General features: G+C 45.4%; 1 protein-coding gene across 2 annotated transcripts in view; it reads left to right on the top strand.

Moving 5' to 3' along the window:
- The window catches only part of PRKCH (protein kinase C eta), a 137,670-nt gene that overhangs the window by 90,073 nt on the left and 25,822 nt on the right, over nucleotides 1-21,775 (top strand). For both annotated transcript variants that reach the window (XM_075104152.1, XM_075104151.1), the window contains exon 10: nucleotides 410-564. In XM_075104152.1, coding sequence (XP_074960253.1) covers nucleotides 410-564 — 155 coding nt within the window. The remainder of the gene's footprint in view (nucleotides 1-409; nucleotides 565-21,775) is intronic.

Raw genomic sequence — 21,775 nt, 5'->3', positions numbered from 1 at the left:
CTGAGGTGTTTAGTAGGGAGCAAGTGACTTTTTAGAGATTTCTCTCGTCCCCACTCAGCTCATAGAGTCCTGTTGACCCATATCATCCTCTGCTGGTTCAGGCTAAGGACAGTTTGGGGGAACCTAATGGGAGCTGGTTAGTGATGAACACACACCGACTGGTATGCCTAATTCCCATGTGAACAGGAATGAATTTTATGACTGGGGGCAAAATTTCTGGGAGGAGTGCAGGGCAAGGAGGTACTAACAGATCTTCTTGGTATTGATGTAATCTTTCCTGAAAAAATCAGAATTCCCCCCCAACAAATTTCTCCTGGGTCCTTAATCTGGGTTTTTTTTGGGAAATAATAGTTTTACTTAGATGATATGATTAATGCTGTTCATATCTGTTGTGTTTGTGTGTGTGAAGGATCGCCTGTTCTTTGTGATGGAGTTCGTAAATGGCGGGGACTTGATGTTCCATATTCAGAAGTCACGTCGTTTCGATGAAGATCGGGCCCGGTTCTATGCTGCAGAAATTATTTCAGCCCTTATGTTTCTCCATGAAAGAGGCATCATTTATCGGTGAGCTCTGCATTCATTCATTCATTCATTCTCTTTGTCTGAACCCCACGGCTGAGATGATAGCTTGTGTTTTCTGCTTGAATAAATAACTGTCACGTGCTGTCCACCAGGAACAAGTTGTCATCTGGGATAACAGTACCTCCACTTTCCCCCTGCACATTGTCCGAGGTGCTCTACCTTCCAGGGAGGAGTGAAATTTCTGGCTGCGATATTGGCTACAGGGAGAGTCTTCCTATGACATGTGTGTGAGCACGTAGGAAAAACAGGTTTTCCTTCTGAGGCAGAGGGGCTAGATTTTGCATTGGTGTCAGTTCACGTTGCTCTGCAGATATAGCTGGTTTATATCAGCCCCTTGTCTGCACCTCAGGTGCCTGCATAGCTCCTGGGCGTTAGCTGCTGACCGACAGAAGCCTTGGCCGTGCTGCTCTGGGCCTGTCCTGCTGCCGTAGAGCACATGTCAAACTGACAAAGGGAGAGGCATTAAATGAAACCTTCCTAGATTTTCTGGGAGTTAATGCAAGGAGCTGTTGCTTTTGCCACTGTGTGCCTTGTTATTTGAAGGCAAATACGTGCTGGTTACACCCAAGCCTCTTTGTTCCCCTGCATTAGCTACAGGCCTGTGTTTAAACCCTATCTATTTGACGTACCTATCCAGTGCCTCTCAGGCCAGCCAGTAAAAGTCTTTTCATTCCTGCCATGATCCTACAGCAGGAGCTTTTCCTTCCTGTCCGTGTATGGCACCTTTGTGTTTGCAACAGGATTGGAGCATCATTGCCTTTCAGCATCAGCTTCCGCTGCCGGCTCTCAAGGCTATTCTCAGGAAGCTGTTTCCCACTGCAGCGCTCCTGGGTTTTTTTTTTTGTCATTACTCTGTACTCGGGGGGACAGTTTGGTTATATTTGTTCACTTCTATACTGCCAAAGTGCTCCACTGTCAGCTCAGGTATCAAGGCATGGATCAGGCAGCCAGTCTGCTTTGCAGAGGCGTCCCTGACCAAGGTGACCATTCGACCAGCGTCTTCCTGTGTGAGCCAGGGGCAGAGCAAGACCCCTTCTGGGGAGGAACAGGACAGCTAGAGCAGGGACATGTCAGCACTGAGACAGTCTGGTTATACAGAAAGGTTCTTTCTGACATGCTTTGCAGAACATCTCTGGCATCTTCTTGCCCAGAGCACTGGAAAGGAGGAACAGACAGTTGTTTTCTTTGGATACTGTTACCTGGGTTCCTACAGCAAAGCATGCATATTTGAGTATGGTCTGCTCAGTCACACTTGTGGCATGCCAGCACTGCAAAGAATAACATCAACTCTCTTTTTGCTGCTTGGTTATGGTTGTACAGCTGGGACCCACAACTGGGTCCAGGATGAGACCAGTTCCAATCCCAGTCATGCCTGTTAGTACCAGTTCAGACTGTGGGTCAGGCCAAATGCCATTTGGTTTGGGGCTTTGCATTGTTTAACCCTGGCAATGTGGTCCTGTGTTTAGTAGTGCATCCTCCCATATCAGCTAAACCCCAGTTTGAGCGCACTAAAACCAGAATAGCTGAGGGCTAAAGTGGCCAAGGGGCTGGGGGCTGTGCAGGGGAAACTCTCCTATCAGATGGTGAGATAGGAAAAGCAGAAAAAGCAACTTCTATTTCTCTTCCTAGGTTGAGCTCCAATAAGAAACAGATGGTCAGGTGAGGACATAGTATATTAAATTATTTTTAAGTATGAAATCATACCATATATGTGGCACAGTGAAATAGAGGAGTGTCATTTTAATATTCTCTGAGTCCCAAGAGTATGAAAATTGCTAGTGATATATACCATATGTATTGAGCTTCTAAAGCACTGTGATTGTCTGCAGAGAATAGCAAATCTACTTACTCTACAACTGAATTTTAGTCTAATTCTTCCCTTGTGAATAATGCTAGCTGCTGAAGCGAGACCCTGCCAGATAATTACGCAAATGACATTATCCTTAAAATAGTGACATCCAGTAGTTATTGTCAATCATTCAGCAGCAAAAATGTGTCTGTGCATAATGTAATGCCACTGTGCTTACGGCTTGTCCTGCACCCCCCAGCCTGCTGCCTGTCACAGGGCAGGAGTAATCGATCCCTGTGGGTTTTGGCACTCTTCAGGTGCTGCCGTAATTCATGATAGAAACCGGAGGAGTAATTGAAAAGCTTCTTGAACAACTGCATGGGCTTTGATCTTCTTGAGAAACTGGTTGAGCTGTGGAGTCAGGTAGCTTCAGCAGCACAGGGCAGATTTGCACAGGGATGACTTGTTTTTTTAAAATTAGCTGGGGTGACTCCGTTCTGGAAGACGTTAAGGGGAGAGAGCTGCGGCTGTACTGACCTGAGATTGCCTCTGTCAGGTCACGAATACCAGACTCTTGGAGGGAGTCTGATCGGATGGAAGGAGATATTCAGAAGGGGATCACTGCACTTGTATAAGAGAGTTTGGAGATTTTATGATCAGAATGTGAGTGCTTGCGTAGGAGGCTGGGAGCATGGGGGAGGAACACCAGGAAAAGCCTGACCAGAAAGTGTTTTGCCCCAAGCTGGTCGATATGCCTCTTCTTTCTTGATTCCCAGGGTCAATGGAGTAAGAGAGTTGCTGGCCTAGAATACCCTGGGTCATTTGTTTTTCTTCTGGGCTAAACTTAAACACAATAATACTGTACTTTTCCTTGCCCCCTTCAAGATTAAGCAGTCCAGGAGAGAGTCTGCATTTACCAACACAATGAGCATTCTCCTGGTAGGTCAAGTTGCTTTTGCCACAAGTGCTGCCAAAAACTGGGTCTTCTCTCCTTTGAACTGCTAGAGGGGCTTGAGAATGGGCACAGAAAATTCATCAAGAGGTAGCTGAAATATGTCACTTTGGCCTGAGGTGAAACAATGCTCGTAACAGCTAAAATCAGGTGTTTCTGGCCACACATACACAATTTGAAAGCCATAGTGCAGTATTTCTGCAACTGCTACTCTAGGTCCATGAGACTGGGGTTCCTGAGGCAGGTTTTGGTTATATGTGACTTTTTAACATCACAACCAGGTTTACTGCTGGACTGGTGCTCATGACGTTTTCATGACGCAGCTGAAATTTTCAGTAAGTTTCCTTCTCACTTTGAGGAAAGTCTGCTTTCTGTTACTAAGCCCTACGCAGAATAGGAGTCACATGGACGTACATGTGTATATTTGGGGTTTCTAAAGGGGAGGTTTCAGTTTTACAGACACTTTTTTTTTTTTAAATTTTTAATTTGCAACACTGCAAAGGAGAGATGGCTTTCTGGCCTTATCAAGGAAACATCTCTGTCTTGCCCTAAGCTGACTTTTATCTGTCAAGTCAGCAGCGCCTATTTATAGTTGCTTCCTGAAAATAATGTTGACAAGTACAGTGTGGCTCCTTATCCCATCATACAGGGGGCAGGACTAGAATGAATCCAGCCATGAAAGCAAGCTTTTCAACATGTCAAATCATAGTATATTGTGCACCCCACAGAGGAGTAGGACAAGGACATATTTGGGATCACCTCCTTTGGTAGGTTGCCAGGAAAAGGTTAGGCGATAATCAAAGCTATTGTAGATAAAATCTTTGCTCACAGGGCAGTATTCTTGCACTGTTCCTTTCCTTAAGCTGCCTTCTAAAGGAAAATAGTGTGCTGGGTCCTATGCTGCAGGTAGGTAGGTTGGTTTGTGATTTTTATCTAAAGACTGTATGTACTATTTTTTCTTGAGGCAGCTTTTCCCGACTTTCACTTTCCAATTCAGCAGTTCCTAGGGTAAGGGAAGCATATTTTGGCTTCTGTGTATGCTGGAAATAAAGCAAAACAGCATGCATATCTGAGCAGTATGAGATTGCACAGTAGCTTACTCGATGAAAGTGAGCTACTCCACTCATAGTCTTCTGAAAAGGAAAGAGATAGTAAATTATTATAAGGGTTTATTTTAAAAGTAGGACTTTTCCTTCCATGTAGCCTTACTGTAAGAATGGCTGGTCTGCCCTGCTACCCTCAAATTCAAACCTTTGCGTAGGTTAGTGTACAGCTTTGCTAGTGGATAGGTCCGCTTGCCAGGGTCACCTACATGGTGTCCCTCAATAGAGGCATTGCACCTGTGTGCTGAGGGCAAATGCAAATGTTTTCTTAAACTTTGTTGTTGTGGGTTGGTTTGGGGTTTTTTTGAGGAGGGGCCTTAGGGGTTTGCCCTGCAGACTTTTTCAATTTCAGAAAGATAATGGCCTTTTTACAGGCATCATAGAACAATCAACCCAACATAATGGCATGGTCTTGATTGTTACGACAAACCTTTCTCTCCCTCTGCAAATGTGTCTCACTGGGGGGATGTATGGGTGATCAAACAGTCACTTTTCAGAACATGTCTCTACTACCCGCAGAGGTGATACAGCATGCAGTACACAGTGATGTACCTGAACTGGCCTTGGGTTACCTATACCTGGAAGCAGAGTCAGTGTCACCTTCACACCCTGCGCTTCAATGCTGGTTTTGCTAGCCCTGTGTATGGAGTTGGATAGTAGAGAGAGATATGTGACCCAGCCGCTGCTTGGCAGAGCGCAGTGGCAGGTACGTCGTTAAGGTTATCAGCAGTGTAGCATGTAAGTAATATAGCTGATCAAGAGCCAGGCGAGCTGAAAGGCTGGGCTAGAGTGCCTAGGAGAAGGGCTGGTTGTTGGCTGGCTGAAGAACCTTGTTTTTATCCTGAGGGCTCATGCTAGGTAACTTACTCCACTGTCTTTAGCGTCTGTATTGATGAGGGCCTGACACGACTGGTCCTTCCACAGATGCTCCGGGTCTGCTTGTGCTCCATCACGCCTCTGAATGTGGGATGGTGTGCACAGAGTCCCCATCTTCTGTGGCACCAGCCACCGAGATAAAAGGCAGCAAACCATTAAGTAGGTCCCATGGCTTGACTGTGTTCAATAGGATGCGTGTACCCTTTAGAAGGCAAAAGATAATTATGCAATTATCCAGATGAGGACATGGTCTTACTTTGGGGCTGAATGCTATCTCTTGGGGAAAATATGATGGGCTCATTAACAGCAAGTGTTTACTTTTCCTGTGTGTTATCTGAAAGCATCACCTTTGTATGTGTGGTGTTCCTTATGACAGGGAAAAGCTCCGTCGCCTGTGGGATCTGGAAAGATTGCTGGATGCTGGCCAGGTCTCTGGAATCATCACCTTTCCTTAGTTAAGGAGACCCATCAGGTCTGCAGCTATATGTCTTATGACTGTTGGTTCTATAGGGAATAACTTTTTGCAACATGTTAATTCCCTGCCAATTCAAACAATAAGCCTGTCATCCTTGGAGGAAGGTTTATGTAAGCCTTTTACAGAGACCAGTTTTGCTGGAAAGGCTCTTATTAACTGAAACAACACTAAAGGTTCTTTCAGCAAAATAAATTAAATATTGTATGCTGAAAACAGGAGCTGAATGCCTTTCCTAATTACATAGAGCCACTGTTAACATAGCAACTCTCACTAGTGTGCCGCTTGCTTTTTCCATGGGTCAAGAGATGTTGTATACATGGGATCCCTCATGGTCTCTCTCTTTTTTTGGCGGCTTTTTTGGCAACTGGTGATTTTGTTTATTCTCATCTCATGCTCTTTTTCACATCTGGAGCCAGATCTTGTTTCCCCTGAAGTCAAGGGCCTTTCCCTGGGGAGGTAAATTAGCAGTTGAACTGGATCTGTGACTGATACCAGCAGCGCCCTGCAAGGCAAACTGGCTCGCTATCCAGGGATTACCATTGGTTTACTTAGGTGCTATGCATGGCTTTGTTTTCTTAGCAAATAAAGATAAATCTTTCGCTTAATGAGGAGTTTTTAAGCTTTTTGAGAGTTTTTGTTTGAATGTGCTACAGTAGTTGGATCTGTAGGTAGTCTTTGCTGTATTTCATGCCTCCCTCTTCCCCACCCTGGTTTCGCTGCATGCAGGTGGAGGCATATTGTTTGCATCTGAAAGGAGAGGATGGGAAACAGCTCAGCCAGTGCCAAAATAGGTGTGAGTCTCTGCTCTGTGGGGCACCATAACCTCAGCTGTGGGATCTGGGCCCTGTTGCTTCGAGACCTTGATTCAGGAGAGCTCCTAGACTCGGTGTGTTCCTGGATTGGGGCCCTGAAGATAAGGTGTATATGTAAGAAGGACAAAATGAAAGATATGCTATGTTATGAGAACAGCGGAAGGAATGAAATATAAGCTGATTTTACGGTGAATGAGTGAAGCAAATCAGCTAAAAGCTGCAAATTGGCACAGAATGGCATACCAACAGCCCCATCCCTACAACAACTGCTTAGCACAGAAGAGAAATATTCATGCCATAGTCTCTGGAAGCGCTTCATTCAGCTTTAGAAAATATGAAGGAATGTCTTTTAGGGTCAGGAGTGTAGTAATGTCTGCAGCTATCTTATCTGGCAGTCAACAGCTCATGTAGACTGATTTGTGCTTCTAGACAGTGCATCTTCCACATTGTTTTCCACTCGAAACATGGTTGTTGCATGCTTGCAAGCTGGGCTCTTTTACAGCCTCTGGCATGCAGTGTTTAAAGTGTTGTTTCTCTGCACTTGATCAAATGGAAAGTGCAGAGAAAAAAACCCAGCCTCTCACGTTTCCATGTCATGTTTAATCAGTCACTGTGCAGGACAGTTTAGTCCTGATTTACAGTTATGCTTACGAAGAGCAGTCCTGTTTTGAGATCCACATATCAGATCTCTGTGCCCCATTGATTCCACTGTATATAGTCTGTGAACTTTAATGCAACTTTCCACATGACTAAGGACTACTGAATAGCCTACATAAGTTATTGGCTCTGCTGGTGTCTACTTTTCCTTTATGGTTTTTTAAAGGGATTGATTTGAAACCTGCAAACCCTGCACATAATGAGTTTGTATAAATCATTAAAAACCGGAGCTTGAAGGGCCCTCAAGAGTTTGTCTAGTTCATCTACCCGCCCCAGGGCTCAATAACCTTTACCCAAATCAAGTCCCCTGTACTTTCACTCTTCTCCTTTGGTGTAGTTGTTACGTTTGCATGTAATAACTTGTGTACTACACTCTTACAGGCACGGACTCTCATTTACTGAATGTTTGAAAGGAGAGCTTGGTGTTAGTTGGGAATTTTGGTACTGGTGCAATAAAAATAAGCGATACTGCTTAGCCGCGGAGGGGGTATGTGATTAGACATGACTTGTGTTCTGTCATTCTTTTCATGACTAAAATGCATCTTATAAAGGCATTTCACAATTTAAAAGCATGCAGATGCAATTTAGGAACTAGCTACGCATAATGATTACAGCCAAGTTCCTAAAGAAAGGAGCCCAGGATTAGACTCAATCTTTAAGTCCTAGAGCACCTGGGAATATTTAGGTTAGAACTTATGCAACTAAGAAACAATCTTTTCTACAAAAAGACCGTTTCTCTGTCTTTCCTGCCCTCTTCCTTATTTTTCAGAGGTGTGAAATGTCATGAGGAGAAAAATATAAAAATGGAAATAAATTTGAAGATGTTATGTAAAATCTATTTTTAGAAAATGCCCCTATATATTATTGCTACCTTTTTAGCCAGAACTGCTCCTCTGACTTTCAGCATGCTCCCTGATACGAAGGGCATTCAAGCCTATGATTTTAAGGACCCAATTTTGAAAACTTTTGCTCTGAGATCTCCAAAATTGCCCAGCATTAATCCAATCATTTTGTTGATCTTTTTACCCACCTTGAATTGAGGAAGCTTTCAGTATTAGTGTCAGAGAATATGACCCCTGCGTTAGCATGAGGGAGGCTGATATATATAGCTGAGGAAAAGGTCTCTGTCAGCCTTAATAAATGTTTTGTACTATTTTTTAAACAAAGATTACACCAACAAAATGCTGTTGCATCTGCTGCCTTTGACTTGCTGAAATGGAAGATTTCTTGCAAGCTGACGTGTTGCAGGGGGTGAAGCTACCCTATAGGTTAGGGAGACAATGAGAAAATCAGTACTGTTGACATACTTGGCCTGCAGCAACTGCTGTAGCTATCCAGGGAGGATTTGACTTTTTTTTTTAGCTGTAGCAAGATCAACACCTGACGTTTCCTTGGTCAATAACCCCAGTGTTTAGATTTTGTTCTTTATGCCAGTGAGTATGTAGATACTCTGGTTTTATGCAAACAGAAGAATTTTGTAAAGTCACTCAGCAACTTTTAATGAGTGGTGCAATTGTAACACCTTGTCTTTAGGTTCTAGTTCAGAGACATCAGCTGCCTGTAACGATATAGAAATAAACTAAAAATAATAAAGCAGTAGAAAATTTCAACCCTGAATCACAGAATCATAGTACAATATTACACGGCAATACTGCAGTAACAGTTGTCTATTTTACAATTCAAAATTTCTGTGGGAGAAAACTCCATCTTCTGCCAGCAGTATGCTGGGCGGGACGCCGGGCACGGCTTTGCTCCTGCCCTCGTGCACCAGCCGACCTGGTGCTGGGGCTTGTAGTTAGCTGCTGGTGCGGGCCAGGATGCAGATTGCAAAACCTATTCCCATGGAGTAATGGGAAAGCATTACTCATCATTTGGCCTCTGAGTCATAACACCTTTGCTGTTAATAGGATCGAGAACCTCCCATTTTATGAGGCTGTGCCTAAAGGCACAATTTAGTCTCAGAATTGTATTACCTGATTATTATTCCACTAAAGCAGGTGGCGGTGTTCCAGCTGACAACAATGGAAATGGGAGCAAGCCTTCAAGTGTCAACTGTGTATGAGGTGTGATATATTCAAAACCACAGAGATCCTCCACACTCTGAACTGATTTCTTCTGAATCAATTAAAGCTTCACAAGCACGATTTATTATTAACATCTAGAGCCGCTTTCACAAATCTCTCAGTAGCAGAGTGGAGAAGTGCTCCTGAATCAGAAGTACTTCTAGCTAGAAGAGGGTATTTGCTAGGTAAATCTCCGATCCAGGCATACTGTCCTGGCAAAGTCCATCCAATAAGGATGCGAATGTTTGCGTCTGAGCCATTTCTGTTCTACACCGTTTTGGGAGAGGCAGCAGCGTCATGGTGCCTTGCCAAAATGGGTCATGGGTTTTTTGGTTATTGTGTTGGAAAAGGAAAGGGGCTGAAGGAGGGGAGTGTGTGGAATTGGGAAAAGCAGGATTAGCTCTGCATGGTACCAGGGGGAAATTATTGCATGTGCAAACCTGTATGGTAGAAGGGGCAGTAGGAATTGATCCCTCCAAACTCTTTGTGGGCTTTCAAATAAGCCTGCGTGTGCTGTTGCAGCAAGGCTGCAGCACATTTTGGCATGCAGGCTCCGTGGCACCCGTGTTAGAGGCTAAGCTGATGTGTGACATTTAGCATGCAGGTTTTGGGTTTTCTCCTCCCTTCTCTGGATCTGGTTACGTTCCTTTTGACATTTACCTGAGTATGAAAATGTAGCAAGGTCCTGTGTCCTTTATGACTTGTGCCTAAAAGGTAATTAGAGTGCTTTCTATTTCTGTTTGTCAGTATGCCTTGACCATAAGTTGAGGAACTGTATGCTTCTCTATGTTTTGGGGTTTTGACACAATCTTATCAACTTAATTTAGTCTTTCTGTTCCCTGCATCTTCCCTTAAGTTTTCCCTCTGCTTTTTTAACCATCATTCCTAGCTGGACTCCCCATTTCAGTACTTCTCATATCACTAGTTTGAAACCTGGTGTCCAAACAGCAGCTTTACAGCCAGAATTTCTACCTTCAGCCACTGCTGAGCACAGAAGGGAGCAAAAATCTTGGCAGCTGGCTCTTGCTTCTCGGCCCAGCCTTGATAAATGAGAAAGCCAAGGAGCTGGTCTGGCTTTTGCCAGCTGGCTAAGCTCCCAAAGAGACAGCCCACCCACTGCAAAGGTCAGACCATGGCACTGCCTGGCCACTCTAACCTTGCATCAGCATGGAGCATAGAGTTAAGATCTGGTCCTGCCAGTCCTGTTCCCACTGGGGTCTTTTTGGGGCCAGGGCCAACCCCTGCGGGAAGGTTACAGCTCTCAGTCTCCTCTGTGCTGCTTGGGATGCAGCAAGCCAGCAAAGGTTCAGCCAGTCCAACACATGCCTTGAACTGCAGAATTAATTTCAACGTTGTGATGGCTGATCGGTGGCAGCCAGTCTGCTGGTGGTAGGTTTGAAATGGGACTAGTGTAACTCCCACCTGAAATCACGATTTTTCCCCTATCTCTACACAAAGAGAAAATGCCCAAATAAACCTTTATTGCCCCACATCTGTTAAATAGATAGCTTTTATCTGTGAGCCACTTGCAACATACCTTCCTCTCTGCTATCAGAAAGGCAATACTAACCTGTGGTTCTTGTTGGAAATCATGATGTTTTGAAAAGGAGTCAGAACAAAGTGAGACTGGCTTTCAAACCTCTAAAGCCACAAGACGTCTGTGGCTTGAGTGGGCTGAAGTCTGATTCATGAGTGGAGAGCCCCTATGTTGCACGCCCCCCAGCATTCTTTTGATCTAGCGAAATTGCCCTGCTCACTCAAATGGGTGACTACCCTGGCAGGGATAGCCCCAGGGGGAAACACAGGTATTTTGTGTGATAAAATTAATGGAAAACTGTTTTGCAACCTGCCCTATTTACTGCACCTCATCATCTCCAGTCACAGCTGCCTTTGGAGTCCATTGCGACTGATGGCTTTCCCCAAGCCACAGAGCAGTCAGGAGAAGTTCCTGCCAGAGCTGTTGGATGCTGCTTCCCAGCATCAGCTGGTGGCATCTCTGGATCCCCGCTGGCCAGGAAGCAAGACAGCAAATTCCAGCTGTTGCCATGAACCAGTAAGCTGACATTGGACTGGGGACATGTGGAAGGGAGAGGATGTCAAATCATGGTTTCTGGGGGCCTAGCTGTTACCTCTGCATGAGTTAAATGGGGCATGGAGTATCAGGTGTTTACATGTTCTGTCATGTCTAGGACAGGTTAATTGAAGTCATTATTTGACTGACTGACTTGAGAGCCTTCCCTACTTTCTCTTCACTTTCTTACAACCAGACTCATGCTGAAATTCTCCACCTCTTCTCCAGGGAAGCTCCTAATATTTCCAAGTTTTTGCTCTGCGTGTGTCTTCCTTGAGACCTTGCTGTGGTTTGGGATGGTTCAAGCTGTTCTCTTGTTCTCTGGGGGATGTGTCCAGTTAGAAGATGGCTGTCCGTCAATAGAGCTGGCTGATAGATGTGCGCTTATAATTCCCATTGGCTCCTGATCCCTAATGCCCTGAAGCCCACACTGAGTATGTAAGGATGCTTATAGCCACTGGGTATAACAGGCATCACTCGCTTGCAAGCTTTTTTTTGGCCTCTGTTGGAGGGCCTTTTGCAGCATTGGCCAAGTGAGCGGCTGCGTCCCAGGCACTGTTATATAAGGAAGAATTTCAACATTAATTGCATGTTTTGGCTTTAGGTTTCATTCTGTTTCTCTGGACACCAGAAGTAGTCTTAGAAGATTCAGTGTGGCTTCTGCAAGCAAAACAAACAAACTTTATTTTATAGGCTGTGGGCCCCGCTGCTTTTTCCTGGAGCATCCGCTCTTTTGGGACGTTTTCCCTTTGTTTCCCTGCCACTGAGAAGGGACAGCAGTTTTTCTGGAGATACTGCTGAGCATAGCTAACATGCTGAAGTATTTGAGCCGTGGGAAGGCTGGCAATTCCACTCAGAGAGTTAAAAAAGGAAAACTCAATGTTTCCCTTTGCTTTCAGCCACCTTCCTCATTCTGATGAGCCAGAGGAAGGAGGGAAGGACAGATGCAACGCCCTGTTTCCAGCAGGGCTGCAGAGGTTGGCTGGGGCAGAGATGTCTGTGTGGATCATGTTCTCACCCTAAACGGCTTTCCTCTCCCCATCCTCCTGCAACTGAAGTCATTAAGGCTTGTTAAGCCAGGATGGAAACAAACCCAAACAACAACAGTCTACAAAATAATTCGGTCACTCCAGACTGGTTTGTTGTTGTTTTGGTTTGGTTTTTTTTTTTCCCTCCAGTGAAGCAATTAGTCTCCTCTCATCCAGTTTTTAGCCAGGCAGGAAACAATAGGCTGGACAATAACGGTTCCCCTCCTGGCAGGGCAGTCACCGGATCCACTCTGTGATGGGAAAGGTGAGGCACCTTCCCTCGCCTGTCTCTGGAGGAAGAATGTCCCTAAAGAAATTCCTGTGGGCCTGCTGGAAGCCCTGTTGTTGTGCAGCCCCTCCCGGTGAGTCACAGCCTCTGGCTCCTCTGAGAGCCCTCTGTACAGTTGCATTTTCTCTCAGCCCGCTGCAGGGTTAACCCTTCTGTGGTTTTGCCCAGGCGCCCTCATGCGTATATGACCCATCCCACTCACTGGCTGATGATGTAGATTGTGGGTGCCAGAAAGTCATGAAGTAATCTGTGGTTTAGACCAACACCAGGCTAATATAGGACTTGCGCAGAGGGGGCGGAAGATTTTTCCAGTCTTGCTCATCTGAATGGTACTTGATCCTAGGAACGGCTTAGCCTGTGTAAGGGGACAGTGCTACGGAGGAGGGGACTGCATGGTGTGATCAAATGCATTGGAGTTTGGCAAAAAGCAGGGGGTGCGATAGGGAGGACAGGGCCAGCTGAAGTCCTGTGGTTGCACTGCAGAGGGCCACGATGCAGCTTGGCCAGAGCAACCTGGGACATCTCTGCATTCCTATAACTGCTTGCAACTTGAGTAATGTGAAGTGCTGTCCTCTGCCGTGGGTCAAGCCTGCAGCTCTTGCTGTGGAGGTTGGTTGTAGCACATGGGGAAGCACTGGAGTCCCCCGCCGTGGCTGCATGTCCCTGCAGGGCACGGAGCCTACCTGGTACTTAGCGCCCTTGCTAGTCCAAAAAAACATGGATGGGCCAGGGCACGGAAGGGCAGGTTCAGGTAGCAAAGCAATGTGGCCATGCTGCTGGAGGAGAAGGCTTAAATCACCAGAGAGAGTGACCTTGCTGTCCTTAGCATCTAAAAAGCAGCCCTGATGTCACCTTAGTGGCTGGCCAGTGCTAAACCCAAATGCTTTCCTTTAAAGATGCAGGAAGAAGCTAAGCCCGAATCTCATTCCTGCATATGAGGTAAAAGCCACAGGGTTGCTAGTCAGGTGCCAGAAAAAGCTCCAGCTGCCTAGGGTGACCAAGGACAGAGGGGAGCTCTGCTTGCTCGGCTATGGGTTTAAAAGCAAGTCACCGCATGTGTGAGTAATGCGTCACTAGTGCCGGAGCTCTGACGTCTGTGGTATGAAGGTGCTGTGTGGGCACCAGAGCTGCTGGGCTGTGGAGTGCTTCGCTGGGATGGAGAAGCACTTGGTGAAGAAATCTGCCATACAGGCTTGTCTGGGGATGCACAGCAAAATGTTTCTGCCTGATCCTTGAAGCTTGGATTAGCTCTGGGGCAGAGCCTGCTGCATCAAACAGTGTACTGGGTGTCGGCTGCACACGCTCCTTGTCTGGGCAGAGCTGCTCTGTGAGCATGCTTTAGCTGCTGTTGGGGAATGAAATGCTGTTGATAAGGGTTGACTTCTTGTTGGACGTTTTCTGTTTTGAGTCATTCCAGCTATGGTGAAGGTTGCCGGTGGTGCCAGGAGTGACAGCAAGCTCAAGTGCTTGTCTGGGGGCAAAGGACCATGCCCAAGGGTTGACTTCCAGGTAGCAGGGGTAGCTTTGGAGGCACAGGCATGCACAATGGAAATGCAGAGATTCAAAACCACTAGTACAAAATTAAGGAATCAGCTAGAGAGCAAGCAAGCAGGGTTTGCATTCGTATCACTGTGGTGCTTCTCAAGTCACCACAGGGACAATGTGGGGTGGGAAGTGAAAGTATCCCTGTGTTTAAAAGTTGATTTCCAGTGCACAAGGATGTAATCTTCACGTGAAAGTGGCTGCTATGTCATGGTGTGGTTGCTTTCCTGTTGCAGTCTAGCATGAACTACGCGGCAGCACCGGCACCATCATCTGCCATGCAGCATTCCCTGCTCTCACAACTCTACAGTGAAATCATTTCTCATGCAAAATCATGAAGAGGTTTGCAAACCCTTTGTAGAGCAAAGCACTATGAAGTATGCTTGAGAACAGAAATGGGGGACAGGTAAACCACATGTGTATGGTGTCCCCAAAGTGCAGAGAGGACACGGGTCATCTATTGCTCCTTGTCTGTATAGTCTAGAGCAGTTCCAGGAATTCATTAGCTTTAATGTGTCTTTTGTGGGTGATGCATTTCCATGTTAAAATTAAAATAATTCACTTTTTGTTCCTTTTCTCAGGGCAGTAAAAAGTTGTTCTGCTTCCCCTGGGCCTCTATGTTCTTCCATTAGTCCTCAATCAATTATTTATTCATGGGGAGAATATCTGAGAACAGCAGTCCAGTCTAAGAGTAGTGGCACTTGACTGTGTAGATGAGTTTGAAGTACTTGATAACTGAACCCACTGGAATTGTCAATAGCATTAAGAACTGCTTTCCTGCCACAAAATAAAAATATAGACTTGTAGGTGGAGTTTGCTAAACCTTAATGAGGACATGAACTAAAACTCAATGCATTTTAGATGTCACCTGAGTATACCTTCAGCAAGCACAGACAAGGGGTTTTTTGAAAAACGTCTTGCCCTCAAGTTGACTAACTTTTGTATTGTCGTAGAAAATGTCTATTGTTGTGCAATTCTGGCCTGTGTAGACATGGGAGGTTTAGATACAAAATCTTTAATTCTGAGTTTTGATCTGGTGTGGCATCATCACATCTTTCAGCAAAGATTTCTGTCTGATTTGCCTGTTGTTTCTTGTCTCCCTAGATTAGAAATAAGTTTCAGTGAGAATTTGTAGTGTCTTCTTCCTGCAGAAAGGGATTTATAATCAAGGGATTTATACTCAAGCATATAGCCAAGGCCTGTGTAAGTGAGAGGGACCCAACAGCTTCAGACCTTCCCCATTGTCACAGCTGCTTTCTAGTAAGCAAGGCATCCTGGTCCTGGAAAGAAGAGTGAACACACAGAGTCACAGCATGACTTGACTCTGATTCAGCCAACTGAAAGGCACATGCTACTCAGGGGTAACACCCCCAAATTTCCATCTTAGTTGGAGCTTGCTGCATGCTTCAGTTAGTCATTATCCCCATTTCTGTCCTTAAAATGCCCCTTTGCTTCCCTTACACAAACCTCCCAGTTCTGCCACCAGGAGCTGATACTCTGTGTACTGGGTGATGAAAGGAAAGGGGTGCTGATTCTTTATGTTGCAAGGATGTGACTGGAGATGCCCATTGAGGGGCTGGCTTGTTTACTGGGGGAAGGACTGCAATATTTGGGCTGGAAAGCAGTCTTTTAGTGTGGTGCCACAGAAGACCGAGTCATGCCAGGAGGTGTATTCCCAGACACACTCAGTACACGGGTACCCTCCTCCTTGGTCAAAGTGCTCTAATGTAGACTGCGGTGATGCCAGTTGGGTTGCAGTGAATCTCATGCAGGGACTTGACACATTTGTGGGCTAAAAACTCAAGAGGTGAGCAGTGTAAAGAGAGACCTTCCTCATTCAGCTCCCATTTCTATGCTTTTTCTAGATGGGGTCAGTTAAGACAGGGCTTATTTTCATCTTCTGATTCATTTGTTTCATATATTACAGGAATAAGGGAGTTGGCAGCTTTCTGTGCGTGGTAGCTATGTCAGCTGAGCATTGATTGACTCCTGCTTTAAGTTTCTTCTGCTTTGCTTGCCATCAGGCAACTAGCTAAGGCATCTAATTTGGGAGCTTAGATAGCCGTACCAGCTGGTGAATCAAGTTTTAGAGGGGCTGAACTGCCTTGGTAAAGCACCTGTCTCCCTCTGCTAGCTGGAGAGGGAGCCCTGACCAAAGAGACTCGTGGGTTAAATACCTGAGGTGACACGGGGACAACACAGCCAGCATTGTTCACAGGCAGTTTGGGGTCTGTTCGCTGCCCCTGTGGCTTTTGGGGTGGCAGTCAGGATCTAGTCTGTCCCTGTTGGCCTGGCACAAAGCTCAATGTCGCTGGTTCTTGCACGCAGGCAACTTGGGAGGAGTCCCCAGAAGTGGAAGCCGGATTGCGGAGAGCTCAGCATGCCCAGCCAGGAATTTCACCTGGCTCTGCCCTGCTTATCCGGGATACTTGGGCTTCACACAGCCCTGGGTGAATCACCTGTAACGAGTGAATAGCAACAGTAATCCACATGAAATGAGAAACTAAATCTTGGGATAATGACCCATTTGCTAGGATCCTACAAATACCTCTTCCATCTGATTTCACTGCTGCTATTTAAGTGATTGTTGTGGTGAGAAGCAGAGAGATCAGAGCCATCAGGAAAGCACTTTGTTTGCCTGCAGGTTTGCTGGAGTCCAAAAAAAAGAGAGAATCAATATCAGTGATGGTCTCAGGTTTTTTTTAAGAAACGACTCTCAAGACAGCATCTGCTAGGAAATACATTTAAACTTTGTTCCAAGGGGGACTAGGCAGTACCCCCTTCTGCACAGCGCTGGGGTGCCTGTGTGCTTTGTGCCCACAGTGTGTCACTAGCATGGAGACATGCATAAAAAATGAGTGCAGATGATGAGATTTTCAAAAGCATCCGTGCTGGCCCCGTGTTGCTCCTTCAAAAGTTAATAGTAAATTTGGCAGTGGAAATCTACAGGCCAAAGCAAAGAACTTCTAAAAATCCCAAAGCCTTTAGCTTTGTTCATTCCATTATAGAAAGTATATTAGCGCCTATAGCCTTAGCTTTATAAATCTGGATCTGTAATTCAGAGCCTTAATAAGGTTAAGTAATTTTTTTTCTAAAGGCCTAATCCAAAATTGACGGAATCTGACAGGCCTTTTTCAGCTGACTTCTCTGGATTCAGGATCAGAGTAAAGTGAATCTTATCCATATTGGATGAATATGGAGAAGTCTGCCTGTCTAGACATATAGTTTCAATGCAGGAGTGTCGTCTTCCCCAGAAAGCCCTGCTAGCATTACCAATACTAGCACAAGTTGGTTTGCTACCCAAGTCATTGCCAGGGGCAGTCTTCACACGTGATCATGATGGATAGGGCCGCCTTTATTGTTATTTTTTTTCCCTTTGATATTTTCTGGAGTGAAGCACTCTTCCTAAGTCTCTGAGTGTGGGGAGGGTGGATTTCATGGCAGCTGTGACATTAGCAGTGAGAGCGCAGGAGAGTCGCTTTGGTGTGAGCTACTGTCTAATTCCCCCAGGGCAGGCTTAGTGGCACGCAGTGGTGAAATGGGGACATGTCACTCTGTGCCAGTGGAAAGAGAAGCCTTTTCAGCAGCACAGTTGTACCAGGACAGCTTGGAGCTAGGACAGAGCCTTTGAGCAGCTCTACGGTGGGCTGTGGGCAGTTGGTGATGGTTAATCTTGGGTAACTTTCGCTCCATCTTGAAGTGTTGAGACCATGTTGTACTGCGGGCATAAGCCTGATTTCATTTTCATTTCTGTAGCAGGCTTTGAATCAGCGTTGGTCTATTTTTGTCAAGGTGACATAACAGGCTTATGCTTTTTAACCTCTCTTGGCATCGTCAGTCATAAGTCCACATGTGATTCTTCTTCATGCATTTGGGTCTCGAGTCTGTTGTATGCCTCCTCTGAAGACTTCAGGCAAGGGGACTCACAGAAAGAAGCGTTGTGGTTTTGTTTTTTTTTTTTTTCTCTTCCCTCTTTTTCTGGCAAGGGTAAAATAGAAGCTCTGTTGGGAGCAACTCAGCAAGTGATGTTTCAGGGCCAACAAATTCCAGTGTCGCTGCCCAGTGGGACCGAGTAGTGTATCACAGGACTAGGCTGGCGGCTCCTCTGGAGAGGGAGTGCGTGGCATGCATACCAAGAGCTGGACGCGAAGCCTTTTTCTGTCTACCTCTTGCCTTCCCGCGGTAAATGGGAGGACGTTTGCTCTGGGATTCGGGGAAATACCTCAAGTGTAACTCCTCCTTCCTAACTGGAGTCCCACATAAAAGAGCAGCAAATAATAAATATATTATATATACATATATATAAAAAAAATGTACACACACAAATGTGGACATATAAATATATATGGATTGCGCCATCTTTGGGATTACTCCAACGTTGCAATCTCCAGCGCGTCTGTGTTTCAGCAGTAATGGCTCCGGCTCTCAGCTGCCCCATTTCACAAGAGTCTCTTCTTGCCCTTGTAAAGCTGCCTTTGGAAACTATCATTAGCTCTCTTACAGCTGCCGTGCATATAATAAAGGGGAGGCTTATAGGTGTGCCTGACCCTGTAGGGACTCAGGGCACCCATGGGGTCCCACTGGATGTGTACCACTCGGGTTCAGACCCACTAACATGGTAGAAGCTTTGTGATTATGTATTGTGGAATGCTGAGGTTTTTTTTGGTCTATGCCTGTATACTTTAGCCTACCGCTCTAATTTAGCTGGAGGATGAATCATGCTTGTTCATCTCAATAGCAATGAACTCATGTTGGCAATTGTGTTAGCTTCCACAGATGCTTTTCTGAAGTGCCCAGAGGGAGGGGAGGTGGGACTGCTGGCTCTTCAAACCGTCGGAGAGGTCTTGGATCCTGGGTAATGCCAGCTCCTTTGCCATAAGAGAAGTCAACGCCTTGGGCACTGCTTTGTCTCTGGAGCGGCAGCCCAGGGAGTGCTGGGAGGGGACCAGTGCTCTGATGTGGTCTGGGCAACTGGCTTCCAGAGAGACCCCGCCAGCAGGAAGAGATCGGGCAGATGGGGAGCTGGCAGCACCGGCTTGCAGCCCATCTCCACCAAAAAACCCATGGTGCTGCCTTAACCCGGGCAGATGGCTTGCAGAAACTTGTCCTTATGCTTGAAGGGCTGCTTGACTTGAAGATTAAAATGTAATAACAGAGTGCTTCTGGATACAAGTACTTGCCAGTCAGAGTTTAGTCTGAAGCCCATGCAACAGAGCAAGAAGGTAGTTTAAAGCTTAGTTAGACTTATCCCAGTAAGTGCGTAAGACTGATACAGAGTGTCTTTAGACATACTGAAGAGCATAGATGTGGGTGGGTATGAGGATCTCCCTCTGTCTTGCACAAATTTAAACACCCGTGACCTTGCCCTCCAGAGCGGTCCTTGGCCGTGTGCTCTGCTGTGAGTTTTCAGAGAAGTTCAGCCATGCATTCTGGCGTTGTATCTGACCCCCGATATGAGTCCATACTGGATCACTCTGGTGTCTGCCAGAGAGGTGGAGCCTGCTTTGGAGGCTTTGTGGCCATAATCCATCATGCCTTTATCCTAACACTCAGATGCGGAGCATTTCAAAAGTTTGTGCTCTGCATGCCAGTGTGGGTGGGTTAGGTGATGCAGAAAAAAGCCATGAGGCTCTGTTATATTCTGAAATGTTCCCACTCTGCAGCCCTCTGCAGAGTCTGTAGGATGTGCTGCGGAGGGATGAGGCCGTAAAATCCCCAGGAATGGTGCTTGGCTCCTGGCTGGAGGACTGCTCAGGCACTGAGATGCCTGTGGGATCAACCTGCCCTATGGGCCTCCTCTGCCTCCCAAGGCCGTGCAAAGCAGCAGGCAAGGACAGACGGCTGCCTCCTGTAGCAACGAGTGTTAATTTTCGGTGGAGTTTCACTCGCTCATACCACTTGTTCTGGGTGTGAGTTGGATTCTTGTATCATTATGTCACATTTCTGCTCTTGCTTTGTTTCTGAGAAAAGCAGAAGTTCAGTCTGGAGCTGTTGTGTCTGTATTTACAGTCCCTAATCACTTAAGCGTGGTCAGCTTTTTGAAACACAGCTCTGGTAGAATATACTGGAGGTGTCTTTAGCCTGTATTTACTGCTGCCTCAGCTTTACCACTGCTTAGGAAATTTGCTTGATTCTTCCTTGATGCTGTGAGAATATGAGTTTCTGGTTATAAAAACTTACTTGACCATAAAAATAAATGATGTTTGGTGGTTATTAGAAAAATGTGGGAGATGTGAATCATTTTCTGTGAAGGAATTTTTAAGCGAGTTCTCTACAACTTGAGGCCCATGGGATTGGAAATAGCCTTAATTCCCAAAGTGACATGAAATCTTGGGATCAAAATGTGGAGGTCCCTAGTCCAAAGCTGGTGGGAATTCAGTTGTGAAAATAATTACTTGCTTTGAGTTTGGTTACTGAGTCTTCAAAATTTGGTGTGAAAAGATAGACAGAACATTCCTTCAGACTTTGTGGGCCCCAAATAAGGTTTAGGGCCCTTTTAAAGCAACAGTGGTTTTCTTGTAACTCAATAAAGTGTTGATTTCAAGTAAAATAAAATATTTTGGTTTGGGTGTTACTAATGAATGCAAAATTAAATGGGAAACTATATTAGGTTCACATTTAGGGCTATTTAGGGCCTTACATAAAACTGAGACTTCATCTGTTCTCCTCCTTACTTAATCAAGATATTGGTTTAAATCTGTTGTCCACTGTATTTGGAGCAAGGCCTCCAACTTGAAAAATCTTACCTCTTCGATAAGTGTCTTACCAACTGTGCTGTTCCACAGGTTGTATGTCTTTCGTTCTCCTCTGTTGAAGTTGCTTCATTTTGCAAAAAATAATTACAATTTCACTGGAGCAGGAGTTGGAAACACGTATTGCTTTGACTACCAGAGCAGGCAATAGAAACGCATTTTTCTCCATCGTGATGGTGATTTCTGTGAAGTAAAATGACTTCAGCAGAAGAGGTGGAGAAAAATAAAAATCTACTCCCTGCTTGCAAAGGGGGTTTGAATGCACATTTGCTCACAACAAAGGTGTTTCCAAAAGAGTGTCTAAATGGCCTTGCATGCTGAAGACTTGAAAAAGCAAAATTTAAAACATTTTTTCTTTCAGAAATGCCAAAATTATTAATTTAGCTGATCTCAGGTTTGGAGATTTTATTTTTAATTTTGTGTGTGTACATATACATATTTTTTTTTTTTTTTAACATTTGGCTGGAGTATTACACCAGTCACGCCTATATTTGTGGCTAGCTCCCACTGCTCTGTACCTACATCTTTCACGACTAAATGACTTGCATTCAGACGGGAATAGTAGGATTTTATGAGCTTTAAACTGGACTTTTGGAATTACCAAACCTGGGAGAACCTTGAACTGAGGCATTGAAACTGGAAGCTGCTTTCTGCCACCACTACTCCTGCAAAGAGAATCCTTACTACATGCACAGCCCTTACAACACAGGATGGTGAAATGGAAAGAGAAAAAAACTCCAAACCTCATCCTTTCAAATATAGTTTCTACCTCACGAGTGAGATG

The sequence above is a fragment of the Phalacrocorax aristotelis genome, chromosome 9 (assembly GCF_949628215.1).
Source record: "Phalacrocorax aristotelis chromosome 9, bGulAri2.1, whole genome shotgun sequence".
Lineage (NCBI taxonomy): Eukaryota > Metazoa > Chordata > Aves > Suliformes > Phalacrocoracidae > Phalacrocorax > Phalacrocorax aristotelis.
This window is presented reverse-complemented; position numbering and strand designations above follow the sequence as displayed.